General features: G+C 43.7%; 1 protein-coding gene across 6 annotated transcripts in view; it reads right to left on the reverse strand.

Moving 5' to 3' along the window:
• The window catches only part of mlh3 (mutL homolog 3 (E. coli)), a 65,884-nt gene that overhangs the window by 40,744 nt on the left and 3,726 nt on the right, over positions 1-21,414 (reverse strand). For 5 of the 6 annotated variants that reach the window (XR_013888532.1, XR_013888531.1, XM_080202118.1 and 2 more), the window contains exons 2-3: positions 5,544-5,633; positions 3,638-3,717 (exon numbers count right to left, since the gene is read on the reverse strand). Coding sequence is in view for 4 of the 6 variants with exons in the window: in XM_080202118.1 (XP_080058244.1) it covers positions 3,638-3,717; positions 5,544-5,633 (170 nt within the window). In the remaining 2 variants the exon portion in view is untranslated. The remainder of the gene's footprint in view (positions 1-3,637; positions 3,718-5,543; positions 5,634-21,414) is intronic. The other variant, XM_080202119.1, reaches the window with a different exon arrangement.

The raw sequence follows: 21,414 nt of genomic DNA on the forward strand, positions 1-21,414 counted from the left end.
AAAGGGTTTTACTGGTTAGCTCTGTTGCTTGGTACTTCTCAATGGTATTTTTTATCAATTGCACTTTTTTAATTAGCAGTTGTTGCTTTTGAAATTCATGTTTCATGTCGTGCCAAACCATTTCGTTGAAACGTAGCCTCTCATGTGGAAAGGTTGGTTATGTTGCAGCTTTATAGAACCTTAGTTAGGCCGCACTTGGAATGTAGAATTCAATACTGGTCGCCACATTAGCAGAGGATGTGGACGCTTTGGAGAGGATACAGAAAAGATTTACCAGAATGTTGCCTGGTATGAGGGCATTAGCTATGAGGAGAGGATGGAGAAACTTGGTTTGTTCTCACTGGAACGACGGAGGTTGAGGAGCGTCCTGATAGAAGTCTACAAGGTTATGAGGGGCATGGACAATGTGGCTAGTCAGAAGCTTTTTCCCAGGGTGGAAGAGTCAATTACCAGGGGGCAAAGATTTAAGGGGCGAAAAACAAGGTTTGAAAGAGATATACAAAGCAAGTTTTTTTTTGCATAGATGTGGGTGATGGGTGCCTGGAATTCACTGCCAGGGGAGGTGGTGGAAGGAGACACAATAGTGACTTTTAAGGAGTGTCTGAACAAATACACAAATTGGATGGGAATAGATTTGGCCCCCCGATGGGGAGGATGTTTTAGTTCAGACGGGCAGCATGGTTGGTGCAGGCTTGGGGGGCTGAGAGGCCTGTTCTTGTGCTGTAATTTTCTTTATTCTTTAACCATTCACTACCCCAGTGCATGACCCAACCATTCCCTACCCCAGTATCTGACCCAACCATTCACAATCCCAGTATCTGAGCCAACCATTCACAATCCCAGTATCTGAGCCAACCATTCCCTACCCCGGTACCTGATCCAATAGTGTATAAAATTATAGATAGGGACAAGACATAGAACATAGAAAAACTACAGCACAAACAGGCCCTTCGGCCCACAAGTTGCTCCGAACATGTCCCTACCCACTCGGCTTACCTATAACCCTCTATCTTACTAAGTCCCATGTACTCATCCAGAAGCCTCTTAAAAGACCCTATCGAATTCACCTCCACCACCATTGCCGGCAGCCGATTCCAAGCACTCACCATCCTCTGAGTGAAAAACTTACCCCTGACATCTCCTCTGTACCTATTCCTCAGCACCCTAAACCTGTGTCCTCTTGTGGCAGCCATTTCAGCCCTGGGAAAAAGCCTCTGAGAATCCACTTGATCAATACCTCTCAACATCTTATACACCTCTATCAGGTCACCTCTCATCTTTTATCTCTCCAAGAAGAAAGGACCGAGCTCTCTCAACCTATCCTCATAAGGCATGCCACCTAATCCAGGCAACATCCTTGTAAATCTCCTCTGCACCCTTTCAATGGCTTCCACATCCTTCCTGTAATGAGGTGACCAGAACTGAGCACAGTACTCCAAGTGGGGTCTGACCAGGGGTCTTATAAAGCTGCAGCATTATCTCCTGACTCCTAAACTCAATTCCTCGATTGATGAAGGCCAGTACACCATAAGCCTTCTTAACCACATCCTCTACCTGCAAAGCTGATTTGAGAGTCCTATGAACCCGAACCCCAAGATCCTTCTGATCTTCCACACTGCCAAGAGTCTTACCCTTAATATTATATTCCGTCATCCTATTTGACCTGCCAAAATGAATCACCACACACTTACCTGGGTTGAAGTCCATCTGCCACTTCTGTGCAAGGTCCTGCATTCTATCTATGTCTCATTGCAACTTCTGACATCCCTGCACACTATCAACACCTCCAACCTTTGTGTCATTGGCAAACTTACCAACCCATCCGTCCACTTCCTCATCCAGGTCATTTACAAAAATCACAAAGAGCAAGTGTCCCAGAATAGATCCCTGGGGCACTCCACTGGTGACCGACCTCCATGCAGAAAAAGACCCATCCACAACCACTCTTTGCCTTCTGTGGGCAAGCCAGTTTTGGATCCACAAAGCAATGTCCCCTTGGATCCCATGCCCCCTCACTTTCTCAATAAGCCTTGCATGAGGGACCTTACTGAACGCCTTGCTGAAGTCCATATAAACTACATCTACTGCTCTTCCTTCGTCAATGTGTTTAGTCACATCTTCAAAAAATTCACCCAGGCTCATAAGGCACAATCTGCCCTTGACAAAGCCATTCTGACTATTCTTGATCATACCATACCTCTCCAAATGTTCATAAATCCTGCCTCTCAGGATCTTCTCCATCAACTTACCAACCACTGAGGTTAGACTCACTGGTCGATAATTTCCTGAGCTATCTCTTCTCCCTTTCTTGAATAAAGGAACCACATCTACAATCCTCCAATCCTCCAGAACCTCTCCCATCTCTACTGACGACGCAAAGATCATCGCCAGAGGCTCTGCAATCTCTTCCCTCGCCTCCCACAGTAGCTGGGGTACATCCCATCCGGTCCCGGCGACTTATCTAACTGGATGCTTTTCAAAAGCTCCAACACATCCTCTTTCTTAATGTCTACATACTCAAGCTTTTCAGTTCGCTGCAAGTCTGCACTACAACCACCAAGATCCTTTTCCACTGCAAATACTGAAGTAAAGTACGCATTGAGTATCTCTGCTATTTCTACTGGTGCTGTACAAACATTCCCACCGTCACATTTGATAGATCCTATTCCTTCACATCTCATCCTTTTGCTCTTCACATGCTTGTAGAACACCTTGGGGTTTTCCTTAATCTTACCTGCCAAAGCCTTCTCATGACCCCTTCTGGTTCTCTTAATTTCCTTCTTAAGTTCCTTCCTACTAGTCATATATTCCTCTAGATCCTTAACATTACCTAGCTCCTTGAACCTTTGGTATGCTTTTCTTTTCTTTTTGACTAAATTCATTACAGCTTTCGTGCACCAGGGTTCCTATAACCTACCAAAACTTCCCTGTCTCATTGGATCCACACAAATATTCCTTGAAAATCTGCCACATTACTTCTGTACATTTCCCTGAGAAAACCTCCTTCCAATTTATACCTCTAATTTCCTGCCTCATGGGTTCATAATTCCCCTTACTCCAGATAAACACTTTCTTAGCTTGTCTGATCTTATCTCTCTCCAATGCTAATGTAAAGGAGATAGAGTTATGGTCACTATCCCCAAAATGCTCTCCCACTGAGAGATCTGACACCTGTCCAGGTTCATTTCCCAACACCAAATCAAGTACAGCCTCTCCTCTTGTAGGCTTATCTACATACTGTGTCAGGAAACCCTCCTGAACACACCTAACAAACTCCTCCCCATCTAAACCCCTTACTCTAGGGAGATTTCAATCAATATTTGGGAAATTAAAGTCTCCCATCACAACAACTCTGTTATTATTACATCTCTCCAGGATCTGTTTCCCTATCTGTCCCTCAACATCCCTGTTACTATTGGACACCTTATAGAAAACACCCAGTAAAGTTATTGACCCCTTCCTGTTCCGAACCTCCACCCACAGAGACTCCGTAGACATGGAAGGATTCAAAAATAAGGATGAATATTTTAAAATTGAATACTAGAGTGACAATGTACCCCAGCAAGCACAGAGAAATGGCTCACAAGGACCCAGATTAAGATAATGGAACAAACAGCCTAAAGGTGGCAGATCCTACCTCTGGAGGGCGCCTAAAGACCGGATTCACCCACTCTTGAAACAATGAACGCAATGAATCATTCGTCCCCACCTCAGCACCTGTCCAAACAGAACAAACCAACACAGTCACTGTCAGTAAATGTCAAATGTGGAAAGGTACCTCACTCATAGTTTGGGGTATCCTGGTCTATGGGCAAAGCAGGTCAGAAGCCAATTTCATGTTGGACAAGTGTTGAGATGGGCAATGACTCAACCGGTGGGATCATGGAGTTAGGGTTATCCAGGAAATGAGAAAGAAGAAAGTGAGCATAGCAGGAGATTCTATCGTCAACGGAACTTTTGCAGTTCTCTGTTAAAGCTCCACCTCCTCAACTCCAATTCCATTCTCTCAAGGACTAATCCCAAGGAGACAGTGGAAATCCAGTTGCATCCTAAGCTGAAAAAGCTCTACAATGCAAGTCCAAGCTCATGGTGCAGGACACCACCTTACTAAGCTGGGATCATGTACTAAAGATCAATTAATATCGGACTTAGATTGTAAATTTCTCAAGCTGGTAGCACAAAGGTGAAAAGTCCCACTGTTTTAAGTTGACGAGAGCAAACTGAAACTATTATGTACTAATGCCGTCCTTAACTGGAGCCAGAGTCATACAGAACAGTATCAGCCCCTTCAGCCCCCCAATTCCATGCCAACCATCAAATACCAATCTATACTAATCCCACTTATCAATAGAACATAGAACATAGAACACTACAGCACAAACAGGCCCTTCGGCCCACGAGTTGCGCCGATCACATCAACACCTACCAATCTATAGACCTATCTATAACCCCCAATCCCATTAAATTCCATATACTTATCCAGAAGTCTTTTAAAAGACCCCAGCGAGTTCGCCTCCACCACCACTGACTTGGTCCATAGTCTACTATGTCTTAATGATTGAAGCACTCATCCAGATGCTTCTTGAATGTTGTAAGAGTACCTGCCTCCACCACCTGCTCAGGCAATGCATTCCATATTTTTCTAGGTGAAAATATTTTTTTGTCAGATCCACTCTAAATCTCAAATCTATACCCTCTGGTCTTAGAAACCTCTGCCATGGAAAAAGATTCTTACGATTTACCTTATCTATGTCTCTCATAATGTCGCATACCTCTATCAGAAGCTAGAAGCAGGGTAAACAAACCCAGCCTATCCAGTCAATTCTCATAGGAGGAAATGTGTAAATCACATCAACTGTGTTACCCTCATCAAATTACCCTTTTAAAAACTCAATTAGTTGGATAGGATCTCCCACCAACAAATCCATGCTGACTATTCCTGATCAATGCCAGCCTTTCCAAGTATTGATTAATCCTTTCCCTCAGAATTTTTTCTAATAATTTCCCAAATATTTAGACTAATTGGCCTATAATGGTTTATCCCTGCTGCCCTTCTTGAATAAAGATAAACATTAGCTCCGGTACTTTATCTGTGGCCAGTGAAGTGATCCAGTACTTTACCTGTGGCCAGTGAAGATTTAAATATCTCCGTCAGGATCCCTGCAATCTCCTCCCTTGCCTCCCACAGCAGCTTATCAGGCCCTGGGGATTTATGCACCTTTATGTTCACTAATACATCTAATACCTTCTCATTAATCTTTATGTGTTCTGGAATCTCTACTTACAATGTCTTTCTCCTCAGTGAATATAGATGAGAGATACTCTTTTAAGATGTCCTCTGGCTCCATATACAGATGCCCCTTTGGACTCTAATGGCCTCACTCTTTCCCTCGTCAGCCTCTTGCTCTTAATATACTTATAAAGTGCCTTGGGATTTTCCTTAATCTTATCTGCCAGTGATATTCTGTGGTCCTTCTTTGCCCTCTTAATTTCATTTCTAAACTAAACTAAACCAAATTTGTCTCTACCACTGATCCCCTCACCGGCTCTGTCTTTCTGCCTCTCTTCATGTGGCCGTGGTAGGAAAGGGATTAGGCTATGGCTGCGGAATGGGTAACACTGGTACTGAAAGCCTGTAGAGAAAGCAAAGAGCCAGTTTACACTCCATATATACAACTAGAGACCGGTCAGAACCTCTCTTTAAAAGGTGGGGATAAAGGCCATATCTTTGTGTGTGGAAAACAAATGAACGCTGAGTGAATTAGTTATCTTCATTCTCTAGCTTCAATGATTGAATATACTCAAATCAATCACCAGGACTAACCCAATTAAAGCACCATGAGGCCTGAACAGCAACCTTCAGCAATGGTACCTTGCTCTGAGTCAGGATAGCGATTACCAATGGCCTCAGATGAATCCTTGGCAGGCTCCAGAAGTATACAGTGTGACTGCATAAATAAAAACAACATAAAGTCTGTCTCTCCAAGCTGGACAATTGACTAACTATATTGGAGGAAGCTGGTGTGATCCATCATGCCAAATGCAGGTAATTTATTAAAAAGATGGGGTGGGGGACTGAGGCTTACAAAGGTTGCCATTCAAAACTTTGGCAAAGATAGAGCTAGTGATTAGGTGTGTGACAAACATTCAAGAGAATGTTAAAGAAGGAAACCTGGATCAAGAGGTGGAGGTGTAAGGGAAGGAATTCAAGAATTTAGGCCTTGGCAACTGAATCTAAGTCTACCCATGGTGGAGTAATTAAGCGTGGGATTCACCAGCATCAGAGTATTGGAGGGAAACGAGGCTAGAGGAGATCAGAGAGATAGGGAGAGACAAGGCCATGGAAGGATTTGAAAATTAAGAACAAAGAACAGTACAGCACAGGAACAGGCCCTTCGGCCCTCCAAGCCTGTGCCAATCATGATGCCCTAACTAAACTAAAAAAAACCTTCTGCCCTTACTCAGTCTGTATCCCTCTATTCCCTCCCTATTCATTACCCATCCAGATACCCCTTAAATGTTGCTAATGTGCCTGCTTCCACCACCTCCTCTGGCAGCACGTTCCAGGCACCCACCACTCTGTGAGAAAAACTTTCCCCACGCATCTCCCTTAAACTTTCCTCCTCTCACCTTGTGCCTGTGTCCCCTTGTAATTCACACTGCTATTCTTGGAAAAAGCCTCTGACTATCCACCCTATCTATGCTTCTCATAATTTTGTAGACCTCTGTCAGGGCTCCCTTCAGCCTCCGTCTTTCCAATGAAAACAATCCTAATTTATTCAATCCTTCCTCACAGCCAACACCCTTGAGACCAGGCAACATTCTGGTGAACCTTCTTCACACTCTCTCCAAAGCTTCCACATTCTTTTGGTAGTGTGGTGACCAGAACTGCATGCAATACTCCAAATGCGGTCTAACCAAGATTTTATAAAGCTGCGGCATGACTTCCCAACTCCTGTACTCAGTGCACTGGCTGATGAAGGCAAACATGCCATATGCCTTCTTAATCACCATAGCTACTTACGTTGCCACTTTTAGGGAACCGTGGACCTGCATGCCAAAATCCGTCTGGACGTTAATGTTCCTAAGAGTTCTACCATTTACATAGAAACTAGAAGCAGGAGTAGGCCATTCGGCCCTTCAAACCTGCTCCACCATTCATTTTCATCATGGCTGATCATCAAATTCAATATCCTGATTTCCCCCCCTTCCCCCCATATCCCTTGAACCCTTTAGCCCCAAAAGCGAAATCTAACTTTTGGCCTCAACTACATTCTGTGGTAGTGAATTCCACACATTCACCACCCTCTGGGTTCAGTTCTAATCCTTACCCTCAAATTAAGAACCCTAGTTCTGGGCTCCCCCACCATTGGGAACATTCTTTCTCAATCTACCATATCTAACCCTGTTAGAATTTTATAAGTTTCTATGAGATTCCCTCTCACTCTTCTAAAGTCCCGTGAATATAATCCTAACCGACTTAGTCTCTCCTCATATGACAGTCCTGCCACCCAGGAATCAACCTGGTAAACCTTCGCTGTACTCCCTCTATAGCAAGAACATCCTTCCTCAGATAAGGACACCAAAACTGCAAACAATAGTCCAGGTGTGACCTCACCAACGCCCTATACAATTGCAGCAAAACATCCCTATCCCTAATCTCAAATCCTCTAGCTATGAAGGCCAATATACCACTTGCCTTCTTTACTGCCTGCTGTACCTGCGCGCTTACTTTCAGCAGATGCACAAGAACTCCAAGATCTCGCTGATATCCACCTCTCTCAACTTACACCCATTCAAATAATAATTTGTCTTCCTATTATTGCTACCGAAGTGGACAACCTCACATTTATATACATTATACTGCATCTGTGTTTTCTATGTTTCTACATTTCCAGTCCTACCAGAAAGAAAGCTGTGCTAGATCTGGTCCTAAGAAATGATGTGGAGATGCCAGCGTTGGACTGAGATAAGCACAGTAATAAGTCTCACAACACCAGGTTAAAGTCCAACAGGTTTATTTGGCAGCACAAGCTTTTGGAGTCTCGCTCCTTCATCAGATGTACCTTTAAGACTTGATTACCTGTAAAGACTTGCATACCAACCATTATCTTGTAAGTTGAGTTTATGTCTGTATATGCCTTGTTTGTGAAATCAAGTCCTCACTCACCTGATGAAGGGGTGAGACTCCAAAAGCTTGTGCTGCCAAATAATCCTGTTGGACTTTAACCTGATGTTGTGAGACTTCTTACTGAACTAAGAAATGAAGCAGGCTTGGTGGAGAACGTCAGAGTGGGGGAGCAGTTGGAAAATAGCGATCACAATATAATGTGGTTCAATGTTAAATTAGAAAAGGATAAAAACCAGTCACAGATTAAGATCCCAGACTGGAAAAGGGCAAATTTTAAGAGTCTGAAAGTTGAACTGGAGTAGGTTGATTGGAAACGCATAATGTTTTATCTACAAGCCGAACATCCTGCAGGGGTTGGATGAACAGCCAGAGGTTATGGCCCATGTTGGTATCAAGGACATTGGTAAAAAGACGGATGAGATTGTGAAAGCTCAATTTTGGGAGTTAGGAAGTAACTTTGAGCAGGACCTCAAAATAGCCATCTGAGGATTACTGGCGAGATCAGGCAATAGAGTGGACCGGATGACTATGTAGCTGGGTGATTTAGGAAGGGGTGATTTAGATTCCTGAGGCACTGGGACCGATTCTGGGAAAGATGGGGCCTGCACAAACTGGCTGGATTACTTCCCAGCAGGACCAGGGCCAATAACCTTGCAGAGGAATTCACTAGTGCTGTGAAGAGAGTTTAAACTAGGGTGGTCATGGTTCGAGAAGCTGAGCAGGGAGACAAAGGAGAGAAAAACAAAGATAGAAACGAAAGATAGAAAAATAGAAAGTAAAGTGGAAGGCAGAGGAAACCAGGGCTGGAAGCAAATAGACCCATAATACAAAATACAGAGTGTAAAATGTTAAAAAAACAAACCAAAAGGGATTGTATCTGAACCCATGGAGCATTCACAATAAGGTAGATAAATTAACAGCATAAGTAATTATAGAGACAATATAATTGTGATTATGGAGACATGGCTTCAGGATGACTAAGGCTAGGAACTAATTTTCCAAGTCTACTTGATATTTATGAAGGATAGTCAAAAAGGAAAAGGAGGTAGGGTGGTGTTATCAGTAAAGACTGAAATATGTCTAATAGTGAGAATCTTTTTAAAATTTATTCATGGGACATGGGCGTTGCTTGTTGGCCAGCATTTATTACCCATCTCTAGTTGCCCTTGGAGGGCAGTTGAGAGTCAACTACATTGCTGTGGCTCTGGAGTCACATGTAGGTCAGATGAGGTAAGGACTGCAGATTTCCTTCCCTAAAGAGCATTAGTGAACCAGATTGGTTTTTCTGACAATTGACAATGGTTTTGTGGTCATCAGTAGATTCTTAATTCCAGCTATTTTTTACTGAATTCAAATTCCACCATCTGCTGTGGTCATATGGAGCTTGTATAAAAAATAACAAGTCTGAATATTGGGAGAGTTTAAAATTCAGCAAAGGAGGACCAAGAGATTGAGCAAGAGAAGAAAACTAAAGAATGTGAGTAAACTTGCAAGGAACATAAAAAGTATTTAAGTATTAAAAAGAAAAAGTTAACTGAAGACAAATGTAGGTCCCTTACAGTTTGGAACAGGAGAACTGATAACGGAAAACAAGGAAAAGGTGGAACAATTAAACAATTACTTTCCTTCTGTCTTCATACAGGAAGACACAACTAACTTCCCAGAAATACTAAGGAAGCAAGGGTCGAGTGAGAAAGAGGAACTGAAGGAAATTAGTATTAGTGAACATTCAAACATATGAATTAGGAACAGGAGTAGGTCATTTGATGCTTTGATCCTACTCGGCCATTCAATAGGATCATGGTTGATCTGTTTGTGTTGAGCTCCACATTCCCAGCAATCCCCATAACCTTTGATTCCATCGTCCAAAAAGAATCTACTTTTGCCTTAAAAATATATAGTGACCCGGCTTCACCACCTGCTGGGGAAGAGAGTTGCAAAGTTGTACAGCACACTGAAGGTAAAAAGTTCTTCTGAGTCTGAAAAGGGCAACCTCTAATATTAAAACAATGCCCCCTCGTTGTGGACTCACCCACAAGAGGGAAAATCATTTCTGTGTCTACCTTGTCAATACCATTCAGGATCTTATATATTTAAATCAAGTTATCACTCACTCCTCTAAGCTTTAGTACAAACAAGCCCAGTCTATCCAACTTTTCCTCATATGACAACCCGTATCAGTCTAGTAAATCTTCTCTGAAGTGTCTCCAACGCATAAAAAGATAGTGCTGGAGAAATTAATGAGACTAAAAGCTGATTAATCCCGTGTACATGACAATCTACATCCCAGGGTACTAAAGGAGATGACCATTGAAATAGTGGATGTTTTGGTTGTCATCTTCCAAATACTGCAGACCTGGAAGAGTCACAGCTCATTGGAGTGGCAAAAGTGACCCCACTATTTAAAAAGGAGTAATAAAACAGAGAATTACACATCCAAAAGCCCAACGTAAATAGTAGGGAAAATGCTAGAGTATTATTAAGGATGTTATAACAGGACAATCAGGAAATACAAAGTCAACATGGATTTATGGGCAGCATGGTGGCTGCCACTGCTGCCTCACAATGCCAGGACCCAGGTCACTGTCTGTGCAGAGTCTGCACGTTCTCCCTGTGTCTGCATGGGTTTCCTCTGGGGGCTCTGGTTTCCTCCCACAGTCCAAAAGATGTGCCGGTTACGTGCATTGGCCACGCTAAATTCTCCCTCAGTGTACCTGAGCAGGTGCTGGAATGTGGCGACTAGGGGATTTTCACAGTAACTTCATTGCAGTGTTAATATAAGTCTACTTGTGCCTACTTAAACTTTAAACTGAAATGTTTGACAAATCTACTGGAGTGTTTTTGAGGACCTAACTAGTAGAATCATTAAGTGGGAAACGATGGATGTGGTGTATTTGGATTTTCAGAAAGCTTTTGATAAAGTCTCACATAAGAGACTATTCTATGTTCTATGTTGAGGTTATTGTACAAAATTGAAGTGCATGGGATTGGGGGTAATACACTAGCATGGATTGAGAATTGGTTAGCAGACAGGAAACCACAAGTAAGAATAAATGAATCTTTTTCAAAGTGGCAGGCATTAACTAGTGAGGTTCCACAGGGATCAGTGCTTAGGCCCCAGCTATTGACAATATATATCAATAATTTGGATGAAAGAATCAAATGTAATATTTCCAAGTTTGCTGATGACACAAAACTAGGTGAGAAGCCTCTTGAAGAGGCTTCAAGACAACTTGAAGGAGTAAGCAAATACATGGCAATGCAGTATAACGTGGATAAGTGTTACCAACTTCGGTAGGAAAAACAGAATGGCAGAGTATTATTTAAATAGTGATAGTTGGGAAATGTTAATATACAAAGGGACCTGGTCACTGTCACTGAAAACAAGCATGTAAGTGCAGCAGGTAGCTAAGAAGGTAAATGGTATGATGGCCTTCATTGCAAGTGGATTTGAGCAGAAGAGCAAGGATGTCTTCCTAAAGCTGTACAGGGTCTGCCACAGCTGGAATATTGTGCGCAGTTTTGGTCTCCTCACCCAAGATTTGAATTGTGACATGAGGAGAGATTGGGTTGACTGGTCCTGTATTCACTGGAGATTAGAAGAATGAAAGAGGATCTCATCAAAATGTATAAATGACAGGGCTGGACATTTACATATGTTTCCCTTGAACACTGGGTCATGGTCTCAGGACATGGAGTGGCCATTTAGTGGTGTTCTCAGGTATCTATTTTGGGACCCCCACTATTACTGATATACGTTAATGATCTCAATCTTGGCTTGTGGAGACAATTTCAAAGTTTGCGGATGCCACAAAACTTGTAAGTGTTTAAGAGGATATTGTAGAATTTCAAAAGGACAAAGACAAGTTGATGGCAGATAGATGGCAGATGAAGTTCAGTGTGGAGATGTATGTGGTGATGGATTTGGGAGGAAGAACATAGAGAGACAATAATAAAATAAAAGGTAAGATTCTTAAGCGGGTGCAGGAGCAGACAGACCTAGGGTATGTGTGCATAAGTATTTGAAGATGGTAGGTTAAGTGGAAAAGGAAGTTAGTAACGCACATAGTGTCCTGGGCTTCATTAATCAGGGTAAAGACTTCAACAGCAAGGTTATCCTAACCTTATGCGTGACACTTGTTATACGTCAGTTGGGATATTGTGCACTGTTCTGGGCACCCCATATAGGAAGAACGTGAATGCATTGGAGTGCACAGTTGACTGGATTATTGCTGATATGTTAGCAATTCGACAAAATGCACTTGGCCACGTGTGTTACGTTCTGAAGGATGGGTTGAAGTGGCTTCCCTTGTATGGATGGTATTTCTCTCAGGTATGGTACCTTGTTTAAAACTTGAGGAAGGAAACAAATTGCAATGGAAACAACTTGGATTCAAAGAATTACCTCATTTGTTTACTCGGACATTTTGTGGCTGACCAGTTTTTGTCATGCCTGTATGCTAATGAGACGCGTCTTTTAATTACATACTGACCTCCCTCTCCACCAGTCCTTCTAACTTGAAAACAAATTGGCAATCTTGTATGCCATTTCAAAATAGTTGTCATGTTGTTAAAGTATTGGGATGATCTTATTGCATTCATGGAATCAAATTGAAAAATTCTGTAAATTTCAGATCATCCCAAACTCTGCTGCCCGTGTTCTAACATGTTAAATCCCATTCTACCATTACCCTGGCACTTGTTGACCTACATTGGCTCCCAGTGAAGCAATATCTCCATGTGAAAATTCTCATCCTGTTTTCTAAATTCAGTCCAAGATTTCCACTGTGCAATTCTCAGATGTAACTGCACAGCTCCACTTAAGGCCTCTCGAGTATTCTTAATGTGAATCGTTTTGGGATGTTTTACCTGATTTGAAGCACTGTGTCATGATAAGTTACAGCATAGAAGGCTGCCATTTTGTTCCTCGTGCTTCTGCTGACACTTTGAAAAGATATCTAATTAGCCGTACCACCTTATTCTCTGACCCCATCTCCCCCGTTGCTCAGCAATTTTTTTTCTTTTTACAGATTTATCAATTCCCTTTTAAAAGTTATTAAATCTGCTTCCACACTTTCAGGTGGTACATTCAAGATAATTCTCTGCATATTCTTCCTCTTGTCACATCTGACCCTTATATCTGTGGTCTCTGTCACAGGAAAAGTATTCTTATTTTCACTCAAAATTGTTCATAATTTTGAACATTTCCATCAAATCTCCCCTCTATTATCTCTGCTCTAAGAACCGTCCTTTTATGTGGAGAGGCTAGGTTAAAAATAGTTTTTTATCCCTCATAAAAACCCAGCCTGCAGGTGCAGCAGGTGGTCAGGAAGGCTAATGGGATGCTGGCCTTCATAGCGAGGGGGATTGAATATAAAAGTAGGGAGGTCTTGCTGCAGCTGTATAGGGCACTGGTGAGGCCGCAGCTGGAGTACTGTGTGCAGTTTCGGTCGCCGCACTTACGCAAGGATATTTTGGCCTTGGAGGGAGTGCAGAGGAGGTTTACTAGGCTGATGCTGGAGTTGAGGGGGTTGAGCTATGAGGAGAGGCTGAATAAACTAGGCTTGTACTCGTTAGAGTTTGGAAGAATGAGGGAAGATCTCATTGAGACATATAAGATGATGAATGGGATGGATAGGATAGAGGTGGAGAGAATGTTCCCGCTCAGAAAGGACAGTAGGACCAGGGGGCACAGCCTCAAGATAAAGGGGGGGGGGGGGGGGCGGTTTAGAACGGAGTTGAGGAGGAACTTCTTCACTCAAAGGGTGGTGAATCTCTGGAATTCTCTGCCCGTTGAGGTGGTGGAGGCTACCTCGCTAAATATTTTTAAGATGCGGGTTGATGGGTTTTTGATAAGCGAGGGGATTAAGGGTTATGGGGAGAGGGCGGGAAATTGGAACTGAGCCACGACAGATCAGCCATGATCTTATTGAATGGCGGGGCAGGCTCGAAGGGCTAGATGGCCTACTCCTGCTCCTATTTCTTATGTTCTTATGTTCTTAGAATGTAGAAAAGGTTTACAAAAATGGCTTCAGGAATGAGAAACTTCAGTTATAAGGATAGATTGGAGTAGTTGGGATTTTTCTCCTTGGAGAGGAGAAGGCCAAGAGGATATTTGATTGAGATGTCATGAAGGGATTGGACAGTGTTGATAGGGAGAAACTGTTCCCATTTGTAAAATGATCAAGAACAAGAATCATACAGTGCTAAGGAGACCCTGTAGCCCATCAAGTCCACACAGACACATTAGAAACACTTGAACTTCCACCTAATTCCATCTGCCAACACTTGGCCTGCAGCCCTGAACGTTATGATGTGCCAAGAGCTCATCCAGATACATTTTAAAGGGTGTGAGGCAAATCGCCTCTACCACCCTCCCAAGTAGTGCATTCCAGACCATCACTACTCTCTGGGTAAAAAAAAATTTTCCTCACATCCCTCCTAAACCTTCTGTCCCTTACCTTGAGCCCATGTTCTGTTATGAGTGACCCTTCAATGAAGGGGAACAGCGGCTCCTTATCCACTCTGTCCACGCCTCTCATAATGCTGTACATCTCAATTAGATCCTCTCTTAGTCTTCTCTGCTCCAAATAAAATAACCCATGTTTACACAACCTCTGATCATAACTTATCATCCCAGGCAGCATCCTGGTGAATCTCCTCTGCACTCCCTCCGGTGCAATCACATCCTTCCGATAATGTGGCAACCAGACTGCACACAGTACTCCAGCTGTGGCCTCACCAAAGTTCTATACAACTCCAACACGACTTCCCTGCTTTTGTAATCTATGTAAGAAGTCTTACAACATCAGGTTAAAGTCCAACAGATTTATTTGGTAGCAAAAGCCACTAGCTTTCGGAGTGCTGGCTGCCCCTTCGTCAGGTGAATCCTCTTGACAAAGGGGCAGCCAGCACTCCAAAAGCTAGTGATAGTTGTTACCTGTTGGACTTTAACCTGGTGTTGTAAGACTTCTTACTGTGTTTACCCCAGTCCAACTCCGGCATCTCCACATCATTTGTAATCTATGCCTTGATTGATAAAGGCATGTGTCCCATGTGCCTTTATCACCAACCTACTAACATGCTCTTCCACCTTCAGAGATCTGTGGACAAACACGCCAAAGCCCTTTGTTAACCAGAACTTCCGAGTGTCCTATCATTGATTGGGTACTTTCTTGTCAAATTACTCCTTCCAAACTGTAGCACCTCACACATTTCAGGGTTAAATTCCATCTGCCACTTATCTGCCCTTTTGACCATTCCATCTATATCTTTTTGTCACCCAAGACATAAGAAATAGGAGCAGGAGTAGGCCATCTGGCCCTTCGAGCCTGCCCCGCCATTCAATAAGATCATGGCTGATCTGTCGTGGCTCAGTTCCACTTTCCGGCCCTCTCCCCATAACCCTTAATCCCCTCTCTTATCAAAAACCCATCAACCCGCTTCTTGAAAATATTTAGCGAGGCAGCCTCCACCACTTCAACGGGTAGAGAATTCCAGAGATTCACCACCCTTTGAGTGGAGAAGTTCCTCCTCAACTCCGTTCTAAAACGCCCCCCCTTTATCTTGAGGCTGTGCCCCCTAGTCCTACTGTCTTTTTTGAGCGGGAAGAGTCTCTCCACCTCTATCCTATCCATCCCATTCATCATCTTATACGTCTCAATGAGATCTCCCCTCATTCTTCTAAACTCCAACGAGTACAAGCCTAGTTTATTCAGCCTCTCCTCATAGCTCAACCCCCTCAACTCCAGTATCAGCCTAGTAAACCTCCTCTGCACTCCCTCCAAGGCCAAAATATCTTTGCACAGGTGCGGCGCCCAAAAATATAGTACTGGGGGTAATCCCGAGATTACAACCCGAGAGGTTTTGCGTTTTAGTCTAGTGCCTAAGAGAGCACAGAATTAAAATGATTTGCAAAAGAAGCAAATGTAACGTGAGAAAGGTCTTTCACGCAGCAAGTGGTTTGGGTCTGGAATGCACTGCCTGGAAGCGTGGTAGAGGCAGGTTCAATCAAGGCATTCAGGAAAACATAAGATGATTACTTGAATGGAAAAAATGTGCATGAATACAGGAAAAAGGCAGAGAAATGGTATTAAGTCATGGTGTTCATTTGAAGAAGCGATGCCAATGGGCCAGATGGCCTCTTTCTGTACTTTAACAATTCTATGATTCTGTGATTTAAGATTGAAGAGGCAATTTCTTCACAAGTGGTGCAACTGCTGCCAGATGAGAGGAAAAACACACAGGTATCACAAGATTACTACTTCTTCGAGATTATTGGCATGTTCCTTTGTTTCAGTGCAGATCACAAGTTCCAGGTCAATATTTCAGTGGATGTATTTGAAGGATCGAAGCATCACGGTTATGTTGCTGGACTAGTAATCCAGAGTTCTGATGAAAGATCATTAACTTGATACATTAATTCTATTTCTCTTTCCACAGATATTGCCAAACCTGTTGCATATTTCCAACATTTTCAATTTTTATATTAATGACGCAGCAGCCTGAATCTGAAATCTCACCATAGCAGCTAAGAAATTTGATTCATTAAAATAAATCTGGAATAAAGGGCTCTTACTGTTATGGTGACCACCAAACAACAAGATTGTAACAAGTAAAAACACATCCACCTCACCATGCCCTTTAGAACATAGAACATAGAACATAGAACATTACAGCGCAGAACAGGCCCTTCGGCCCACGATGTTGCGCCGACCAGTTACAAAAACAATGACCCACTAGCCTATACCAATCCCTTTTCGTCCATAAACCTATCCAGAGATCTCTTAAACGCCCCCAAACTAGACGCATTTACAACCGCAGCAGGCAGGGCATTCCAATCCCTCACCACCCGCTGGGTAAAGAACCTACCCCTGACATCCGTCCTGTAGCTACCCCCCCTTAATTTAAAGCCATGCCCCCTCGTGCTAGCTTTCTCCATCCGAGGAAAAAGGCTATCACTATCCACCCTATCTAAACCTCTAATCATCTTATATGTTTCAATAAGATCCCCTCTTAGCCGCCTTCTTTCCAACGAAAACAACCCTAAATCCCTCAGTCTCTCCTCATAGGACCTCCCCACCATACCAGGCAACATCCTAGTAAACCTCCTCTGCACCCTCTCTAACGCCTCCACATCCTTCTTGTAATGCGGGGACCAGAACTGCACACAGTACTCCAAGTGCGGCCGCACTAGAGTAGTGTACAGTTGCAACATTACACTGCGACTCCTAAATTCAATCCCCCTACCAATAAACGCCAAGACACCGTACGCCTTCTTAACAACCTTATCTACTTGATTCCCAACTTTCAGGGATCTATGTACACACACACCTAGATCCCTCTGTTCATCCACACTATTCAAAGTCCTCCCGTTAGCCCTATACTCGACACATCTGTTGCTCCTACCAAAGTGAATTACCTCACACTTCTCCGCATTAAATTCCATCCGCCACCTCTCGGCCCAGCTCTGCAACCTATCTAAGTCTCCCTGCAGACTATGACACCCTTCCTCACAATCTACCACACCTCCAATTTTGGTGTCATCAGCAAATTTACTAATCCACCCAACTATACCCTCATCCAGATCATTAATAAAAATTACAAACAACAGTGGCCCCAAAACAGATCCCTGAGGCACACCACTCGTAACTGTACTCCATGATGAATATTTACCATCCACCACCACCCTCTGTCTCCTATCTGATAGCCAATTCCTGATCCAACTTCCTAGATTACCCACAATCCCATACATCTGCATTTTCTGCAGAAGCCGACCATGGTGAACCTTATCGAACGCCTTACTAAAATCCATGTATACCACGTCAACTGCCTTGCCCCCATCCACCTCTTTGGTCACCTTCTCAAAAAACTCAATAAGGTTAGTCAGGCACGACCTACCCGCTACAAAACCATGCTGACTATTTCTAATCAATTCATTACACTCCAAATAACTATAAATCCTATCCCTAATAATTTTTTCTAAAACCTTGCCCACAACAGAAGTAAGACTCACCGGTCTATAATTCCCGGCAAAGTCTCTGTTCCCCTTCTTAAACAATGGACAACATTCGCTATCCTCCAATCCTCCGGGACTACACCAGAGACCAATGACGACCTGAAGATCTGAGCCAGAGGCTCTGCAATCACCTCTCTAGCCTCCCAGAGAATGCCTCTCCAATCTCTTCCGGTTCCACACACAACTTCCCTCTGCTGTCTGTAACTGGCCCTAATCTTGCCCTAACCAACCTTCTGTTCTTAACATACCTATTGAACGCCTTAGGATTCTCCTTAATCCTATCAGCCAAAGTCTTCTCATGTCCTCTTTTAGCCCTTCTCAACTCACTCTTCAACTCCCTCCTAGCCAATCTAAAGCTTTCTAGTGCACTATCTGAGCCCTCCAATCTCATCCGAACATAAGCCTCCTTTTTCTTTTTAACCATCGACTCAACTCTTTTAGTGCACCACGGTTCCCTAGATCTACCAAATCCACCATGCCTGACAGGGACATACCTATCAAGGACTCGCAGTAGCTGCTCCTTGAAAAAACTCCACATTTCAGACGTTCCCAGTCCCTGTAATCCCCTAATCCAATCCATGCTTCCTAATTCACTCCTGATAGCCTCATAATCGCCCTTACCCCAGCTAAAATTGCTGACCCGAGGTTCATGCCTATCTCTTCCCATCACTAAGGTGAACGTAACCGAATTGTGGTCACTATCACCAAAATGCACACCAACTTCCAAGTCTAGCACCTGGTCTGGCTCATTTTTTTAGGAAAGGAAATCTGTCCTCCTTACCCAGTCTGGTCAATATGCGACTCCCAACCCACTGTAGGATGATTGATTCTTAACTGAAAAAGTCTGGTAAGCCAGTCAGTTATATTGAAGAAAGGGACTCACCACTACCTTTCAAGGGTAACTAGTGATGAACACTGGCCTTGCCAGTGATGCCAACATTCTGTGAATGAATAAAAATAAGTGATCAATCTATGGAACAGAAACAGAAAATGCTGGAAAGTTTCAGCAGGTCTGACAGTACCTGGGGAGAGAGAACAGAGCCAATGTTTTGAGTCTGGATGACACTTCGCCTGACTCTGAGTCATCCAGACTTGAAACATTAGCTCTATTCTCTCTCCAGAGACGCTGTCAGGCCTACTGAGATTTTCAAGCATTTTCTGTTTTTGTTTCAGATTACATCATCTGCAGTAATTTGCTTTTTATCTATGGAACTCTGGGGAGGCAGTGGAAGCTGTTCAGTAGATCTCATCAAATTAGATATCACATTTCTGACAGAATATAACATATTGGGATCCTGTACATGAGTAGTTTAGCCATGATGTACATTTTTTTAAGTTTATTTATTAGTCACAAGTAAGGCTTACATTAACACTGCAATGGAGTTAGTGAAATCTTAGTTGCCACACTCCAGTGCCTGTTCAGGTCAACGCATCCTAACCAGCACATCTTTCAGACTGAGGAAACCGGAGCACTCGGAGGAAATCCATGCAGACACGAGGAGATCGTGCAGGCTCCACACAGACAGTGACCCAAACCAGAAATCGAATCCGGGTCCGTGGTAGTGTGAGGCAGCAGTGTTAATCACTGTGCCGCCCCCTGCTGAGTATATAATGCTAGAAACTAGCCTTTCATGACTCCCAAAACTCTCCGCCACTGGGGATTTTCCTCACTTCACGTTGGGGTTTGTTGCACAGTAAGTGATAAGAGACTACAAACTAGATGGATTGTTATTTTTCATCTAGTAATTCTTCTGTTTTGTTGGGCATTCGGTGAACTTGAGAGATTTTTTTCCAGAGATGGATAATAGAACTAAGGAGAGGAGGGGACCCAAATGGAAACTGGAACAAGAAAGTGATTAGGGGCAGCACGGTGGCACAGTGGTTAGCATTGTTGCCTCACTGCGCCAGGGACGCGGGATGAATTCTGGCCTTGGGTCACTGTTTATGTGGAGATTGCACGTTCTCCTCGTGTCTGCATGGAATTCTTCTGGGTGCTTTGGTTTCCTCCCACACTCCAAAGATGTGTAGGTTAGGTGGATTGGCCATGCTAAATTGCCATTTAGTGGCAGGGGGACTAGCAGGGTAAATATGCAGGGTTATGGAGATAGGACCTGGACGGCATAGTTGTTGGTGTAAGCTCAATGGGCTGAGTGGCCACCTTCTGCACTGTGGGCGTTCTATGAATTGCATTAGTAGAAAGGCCATGAATAATGGTGAAGATAGAGCAAGTTAGAGGTAAGTGAGTTGTGAGAAAACTGTTGGTAACAGGCTGTTGTAGAATGTGGGGCAGAATACTAGGGCCCTTTAAACCTTACTATGTCAGGTTTTCAGCTAGTCATTGAGTACATTCAAGATTAAGGCTGATAGACCTTTGGACTCTTAAGCAATCAAGAGATATGGGGGCTAGCAGGCAAATGTAGTCAAAGATTGAATCAAAGATCAGCCATCGTGTTACTGAATTGTGAAGCAGGCTCAAGAGGCCCTTTACCCTAATTCAGAGAATTTCATAATGCTAGATTTAGACAGAACTGGATGGAGATCATACTATTAACCAGGCCCAGTTGAGTTGTTATTGTGTGGGAGCGGGGGTAATTTTGAGGGATGTGAAATTATGGGCACTATTTTACCAGTTTTTTTCTCTAAGTGCTGGGTGGACGTGAAACCAGGAGAGTTTCAGATCTGTCTTTTTTGGGTGTGCATTTAAGCCCTCCCGCCCCATAAGCTCTCTGCTTGCAAAATTCTGAGTGAACCTGTGGATTGCTGCAGAAGCCTGTGGGCAGGGCTTAGGCCTAATGTGCCCAAAAGCCTGCAGAGGGAGATAGTGTGCATGCACAAGCTTCTGATGCTGCACATGCACATTAGCAGTAGCAGGGGTTTGACAGACAAAGAGAGGGCCGTCAGGCCCCTGTTTGTGCAGGCAGCCTGAAGCAGCTGCCTCCTTGCAATCACAGGGGCCTGTGGCCCAAAATACAGCCCCGCCAACCCCCCCACCCAGACACCCCCCCCCCATTAGTCCCACCCGTGGCACTGCCCAGGTGCCAGACAGGCATTACCCAGGTGCCAGGGTGGCACTGCCAGTCTAGTACTGCCCAAGGGGCACCCCCCCCCCTGCCTTCCTGGGAGACCTCAGTGGCCTCCAGTTCCACCAGTAAGTCAACTGCTCCCCGTTTGAGGGGAGCACATCTATTCCTCGCCAACAAGAATCTTTCCCGGCGCAATCATAAAGGACGGCCAAGCGCCGGGCTCACTAATGACATGTAAATAC

The sequence above is a fragment of the Carcharhinus amblyrhynchos genome, chromosome 14, assembly GCF_965287045.1.
Source record: "Carcharhinus amblyrhynchos chromosome 14, sCarAmb.v2.hapA, whole genome shotgun sequence".
Taxonomy (NCBI): domain Eukaryota; kingdom Metazoa; phylum Chordata; class Chondrichthyes; order Carcharhiniformes; family Carcharhinidae; genus Carcharhinus; species Carcharhinus amblyrhynchos.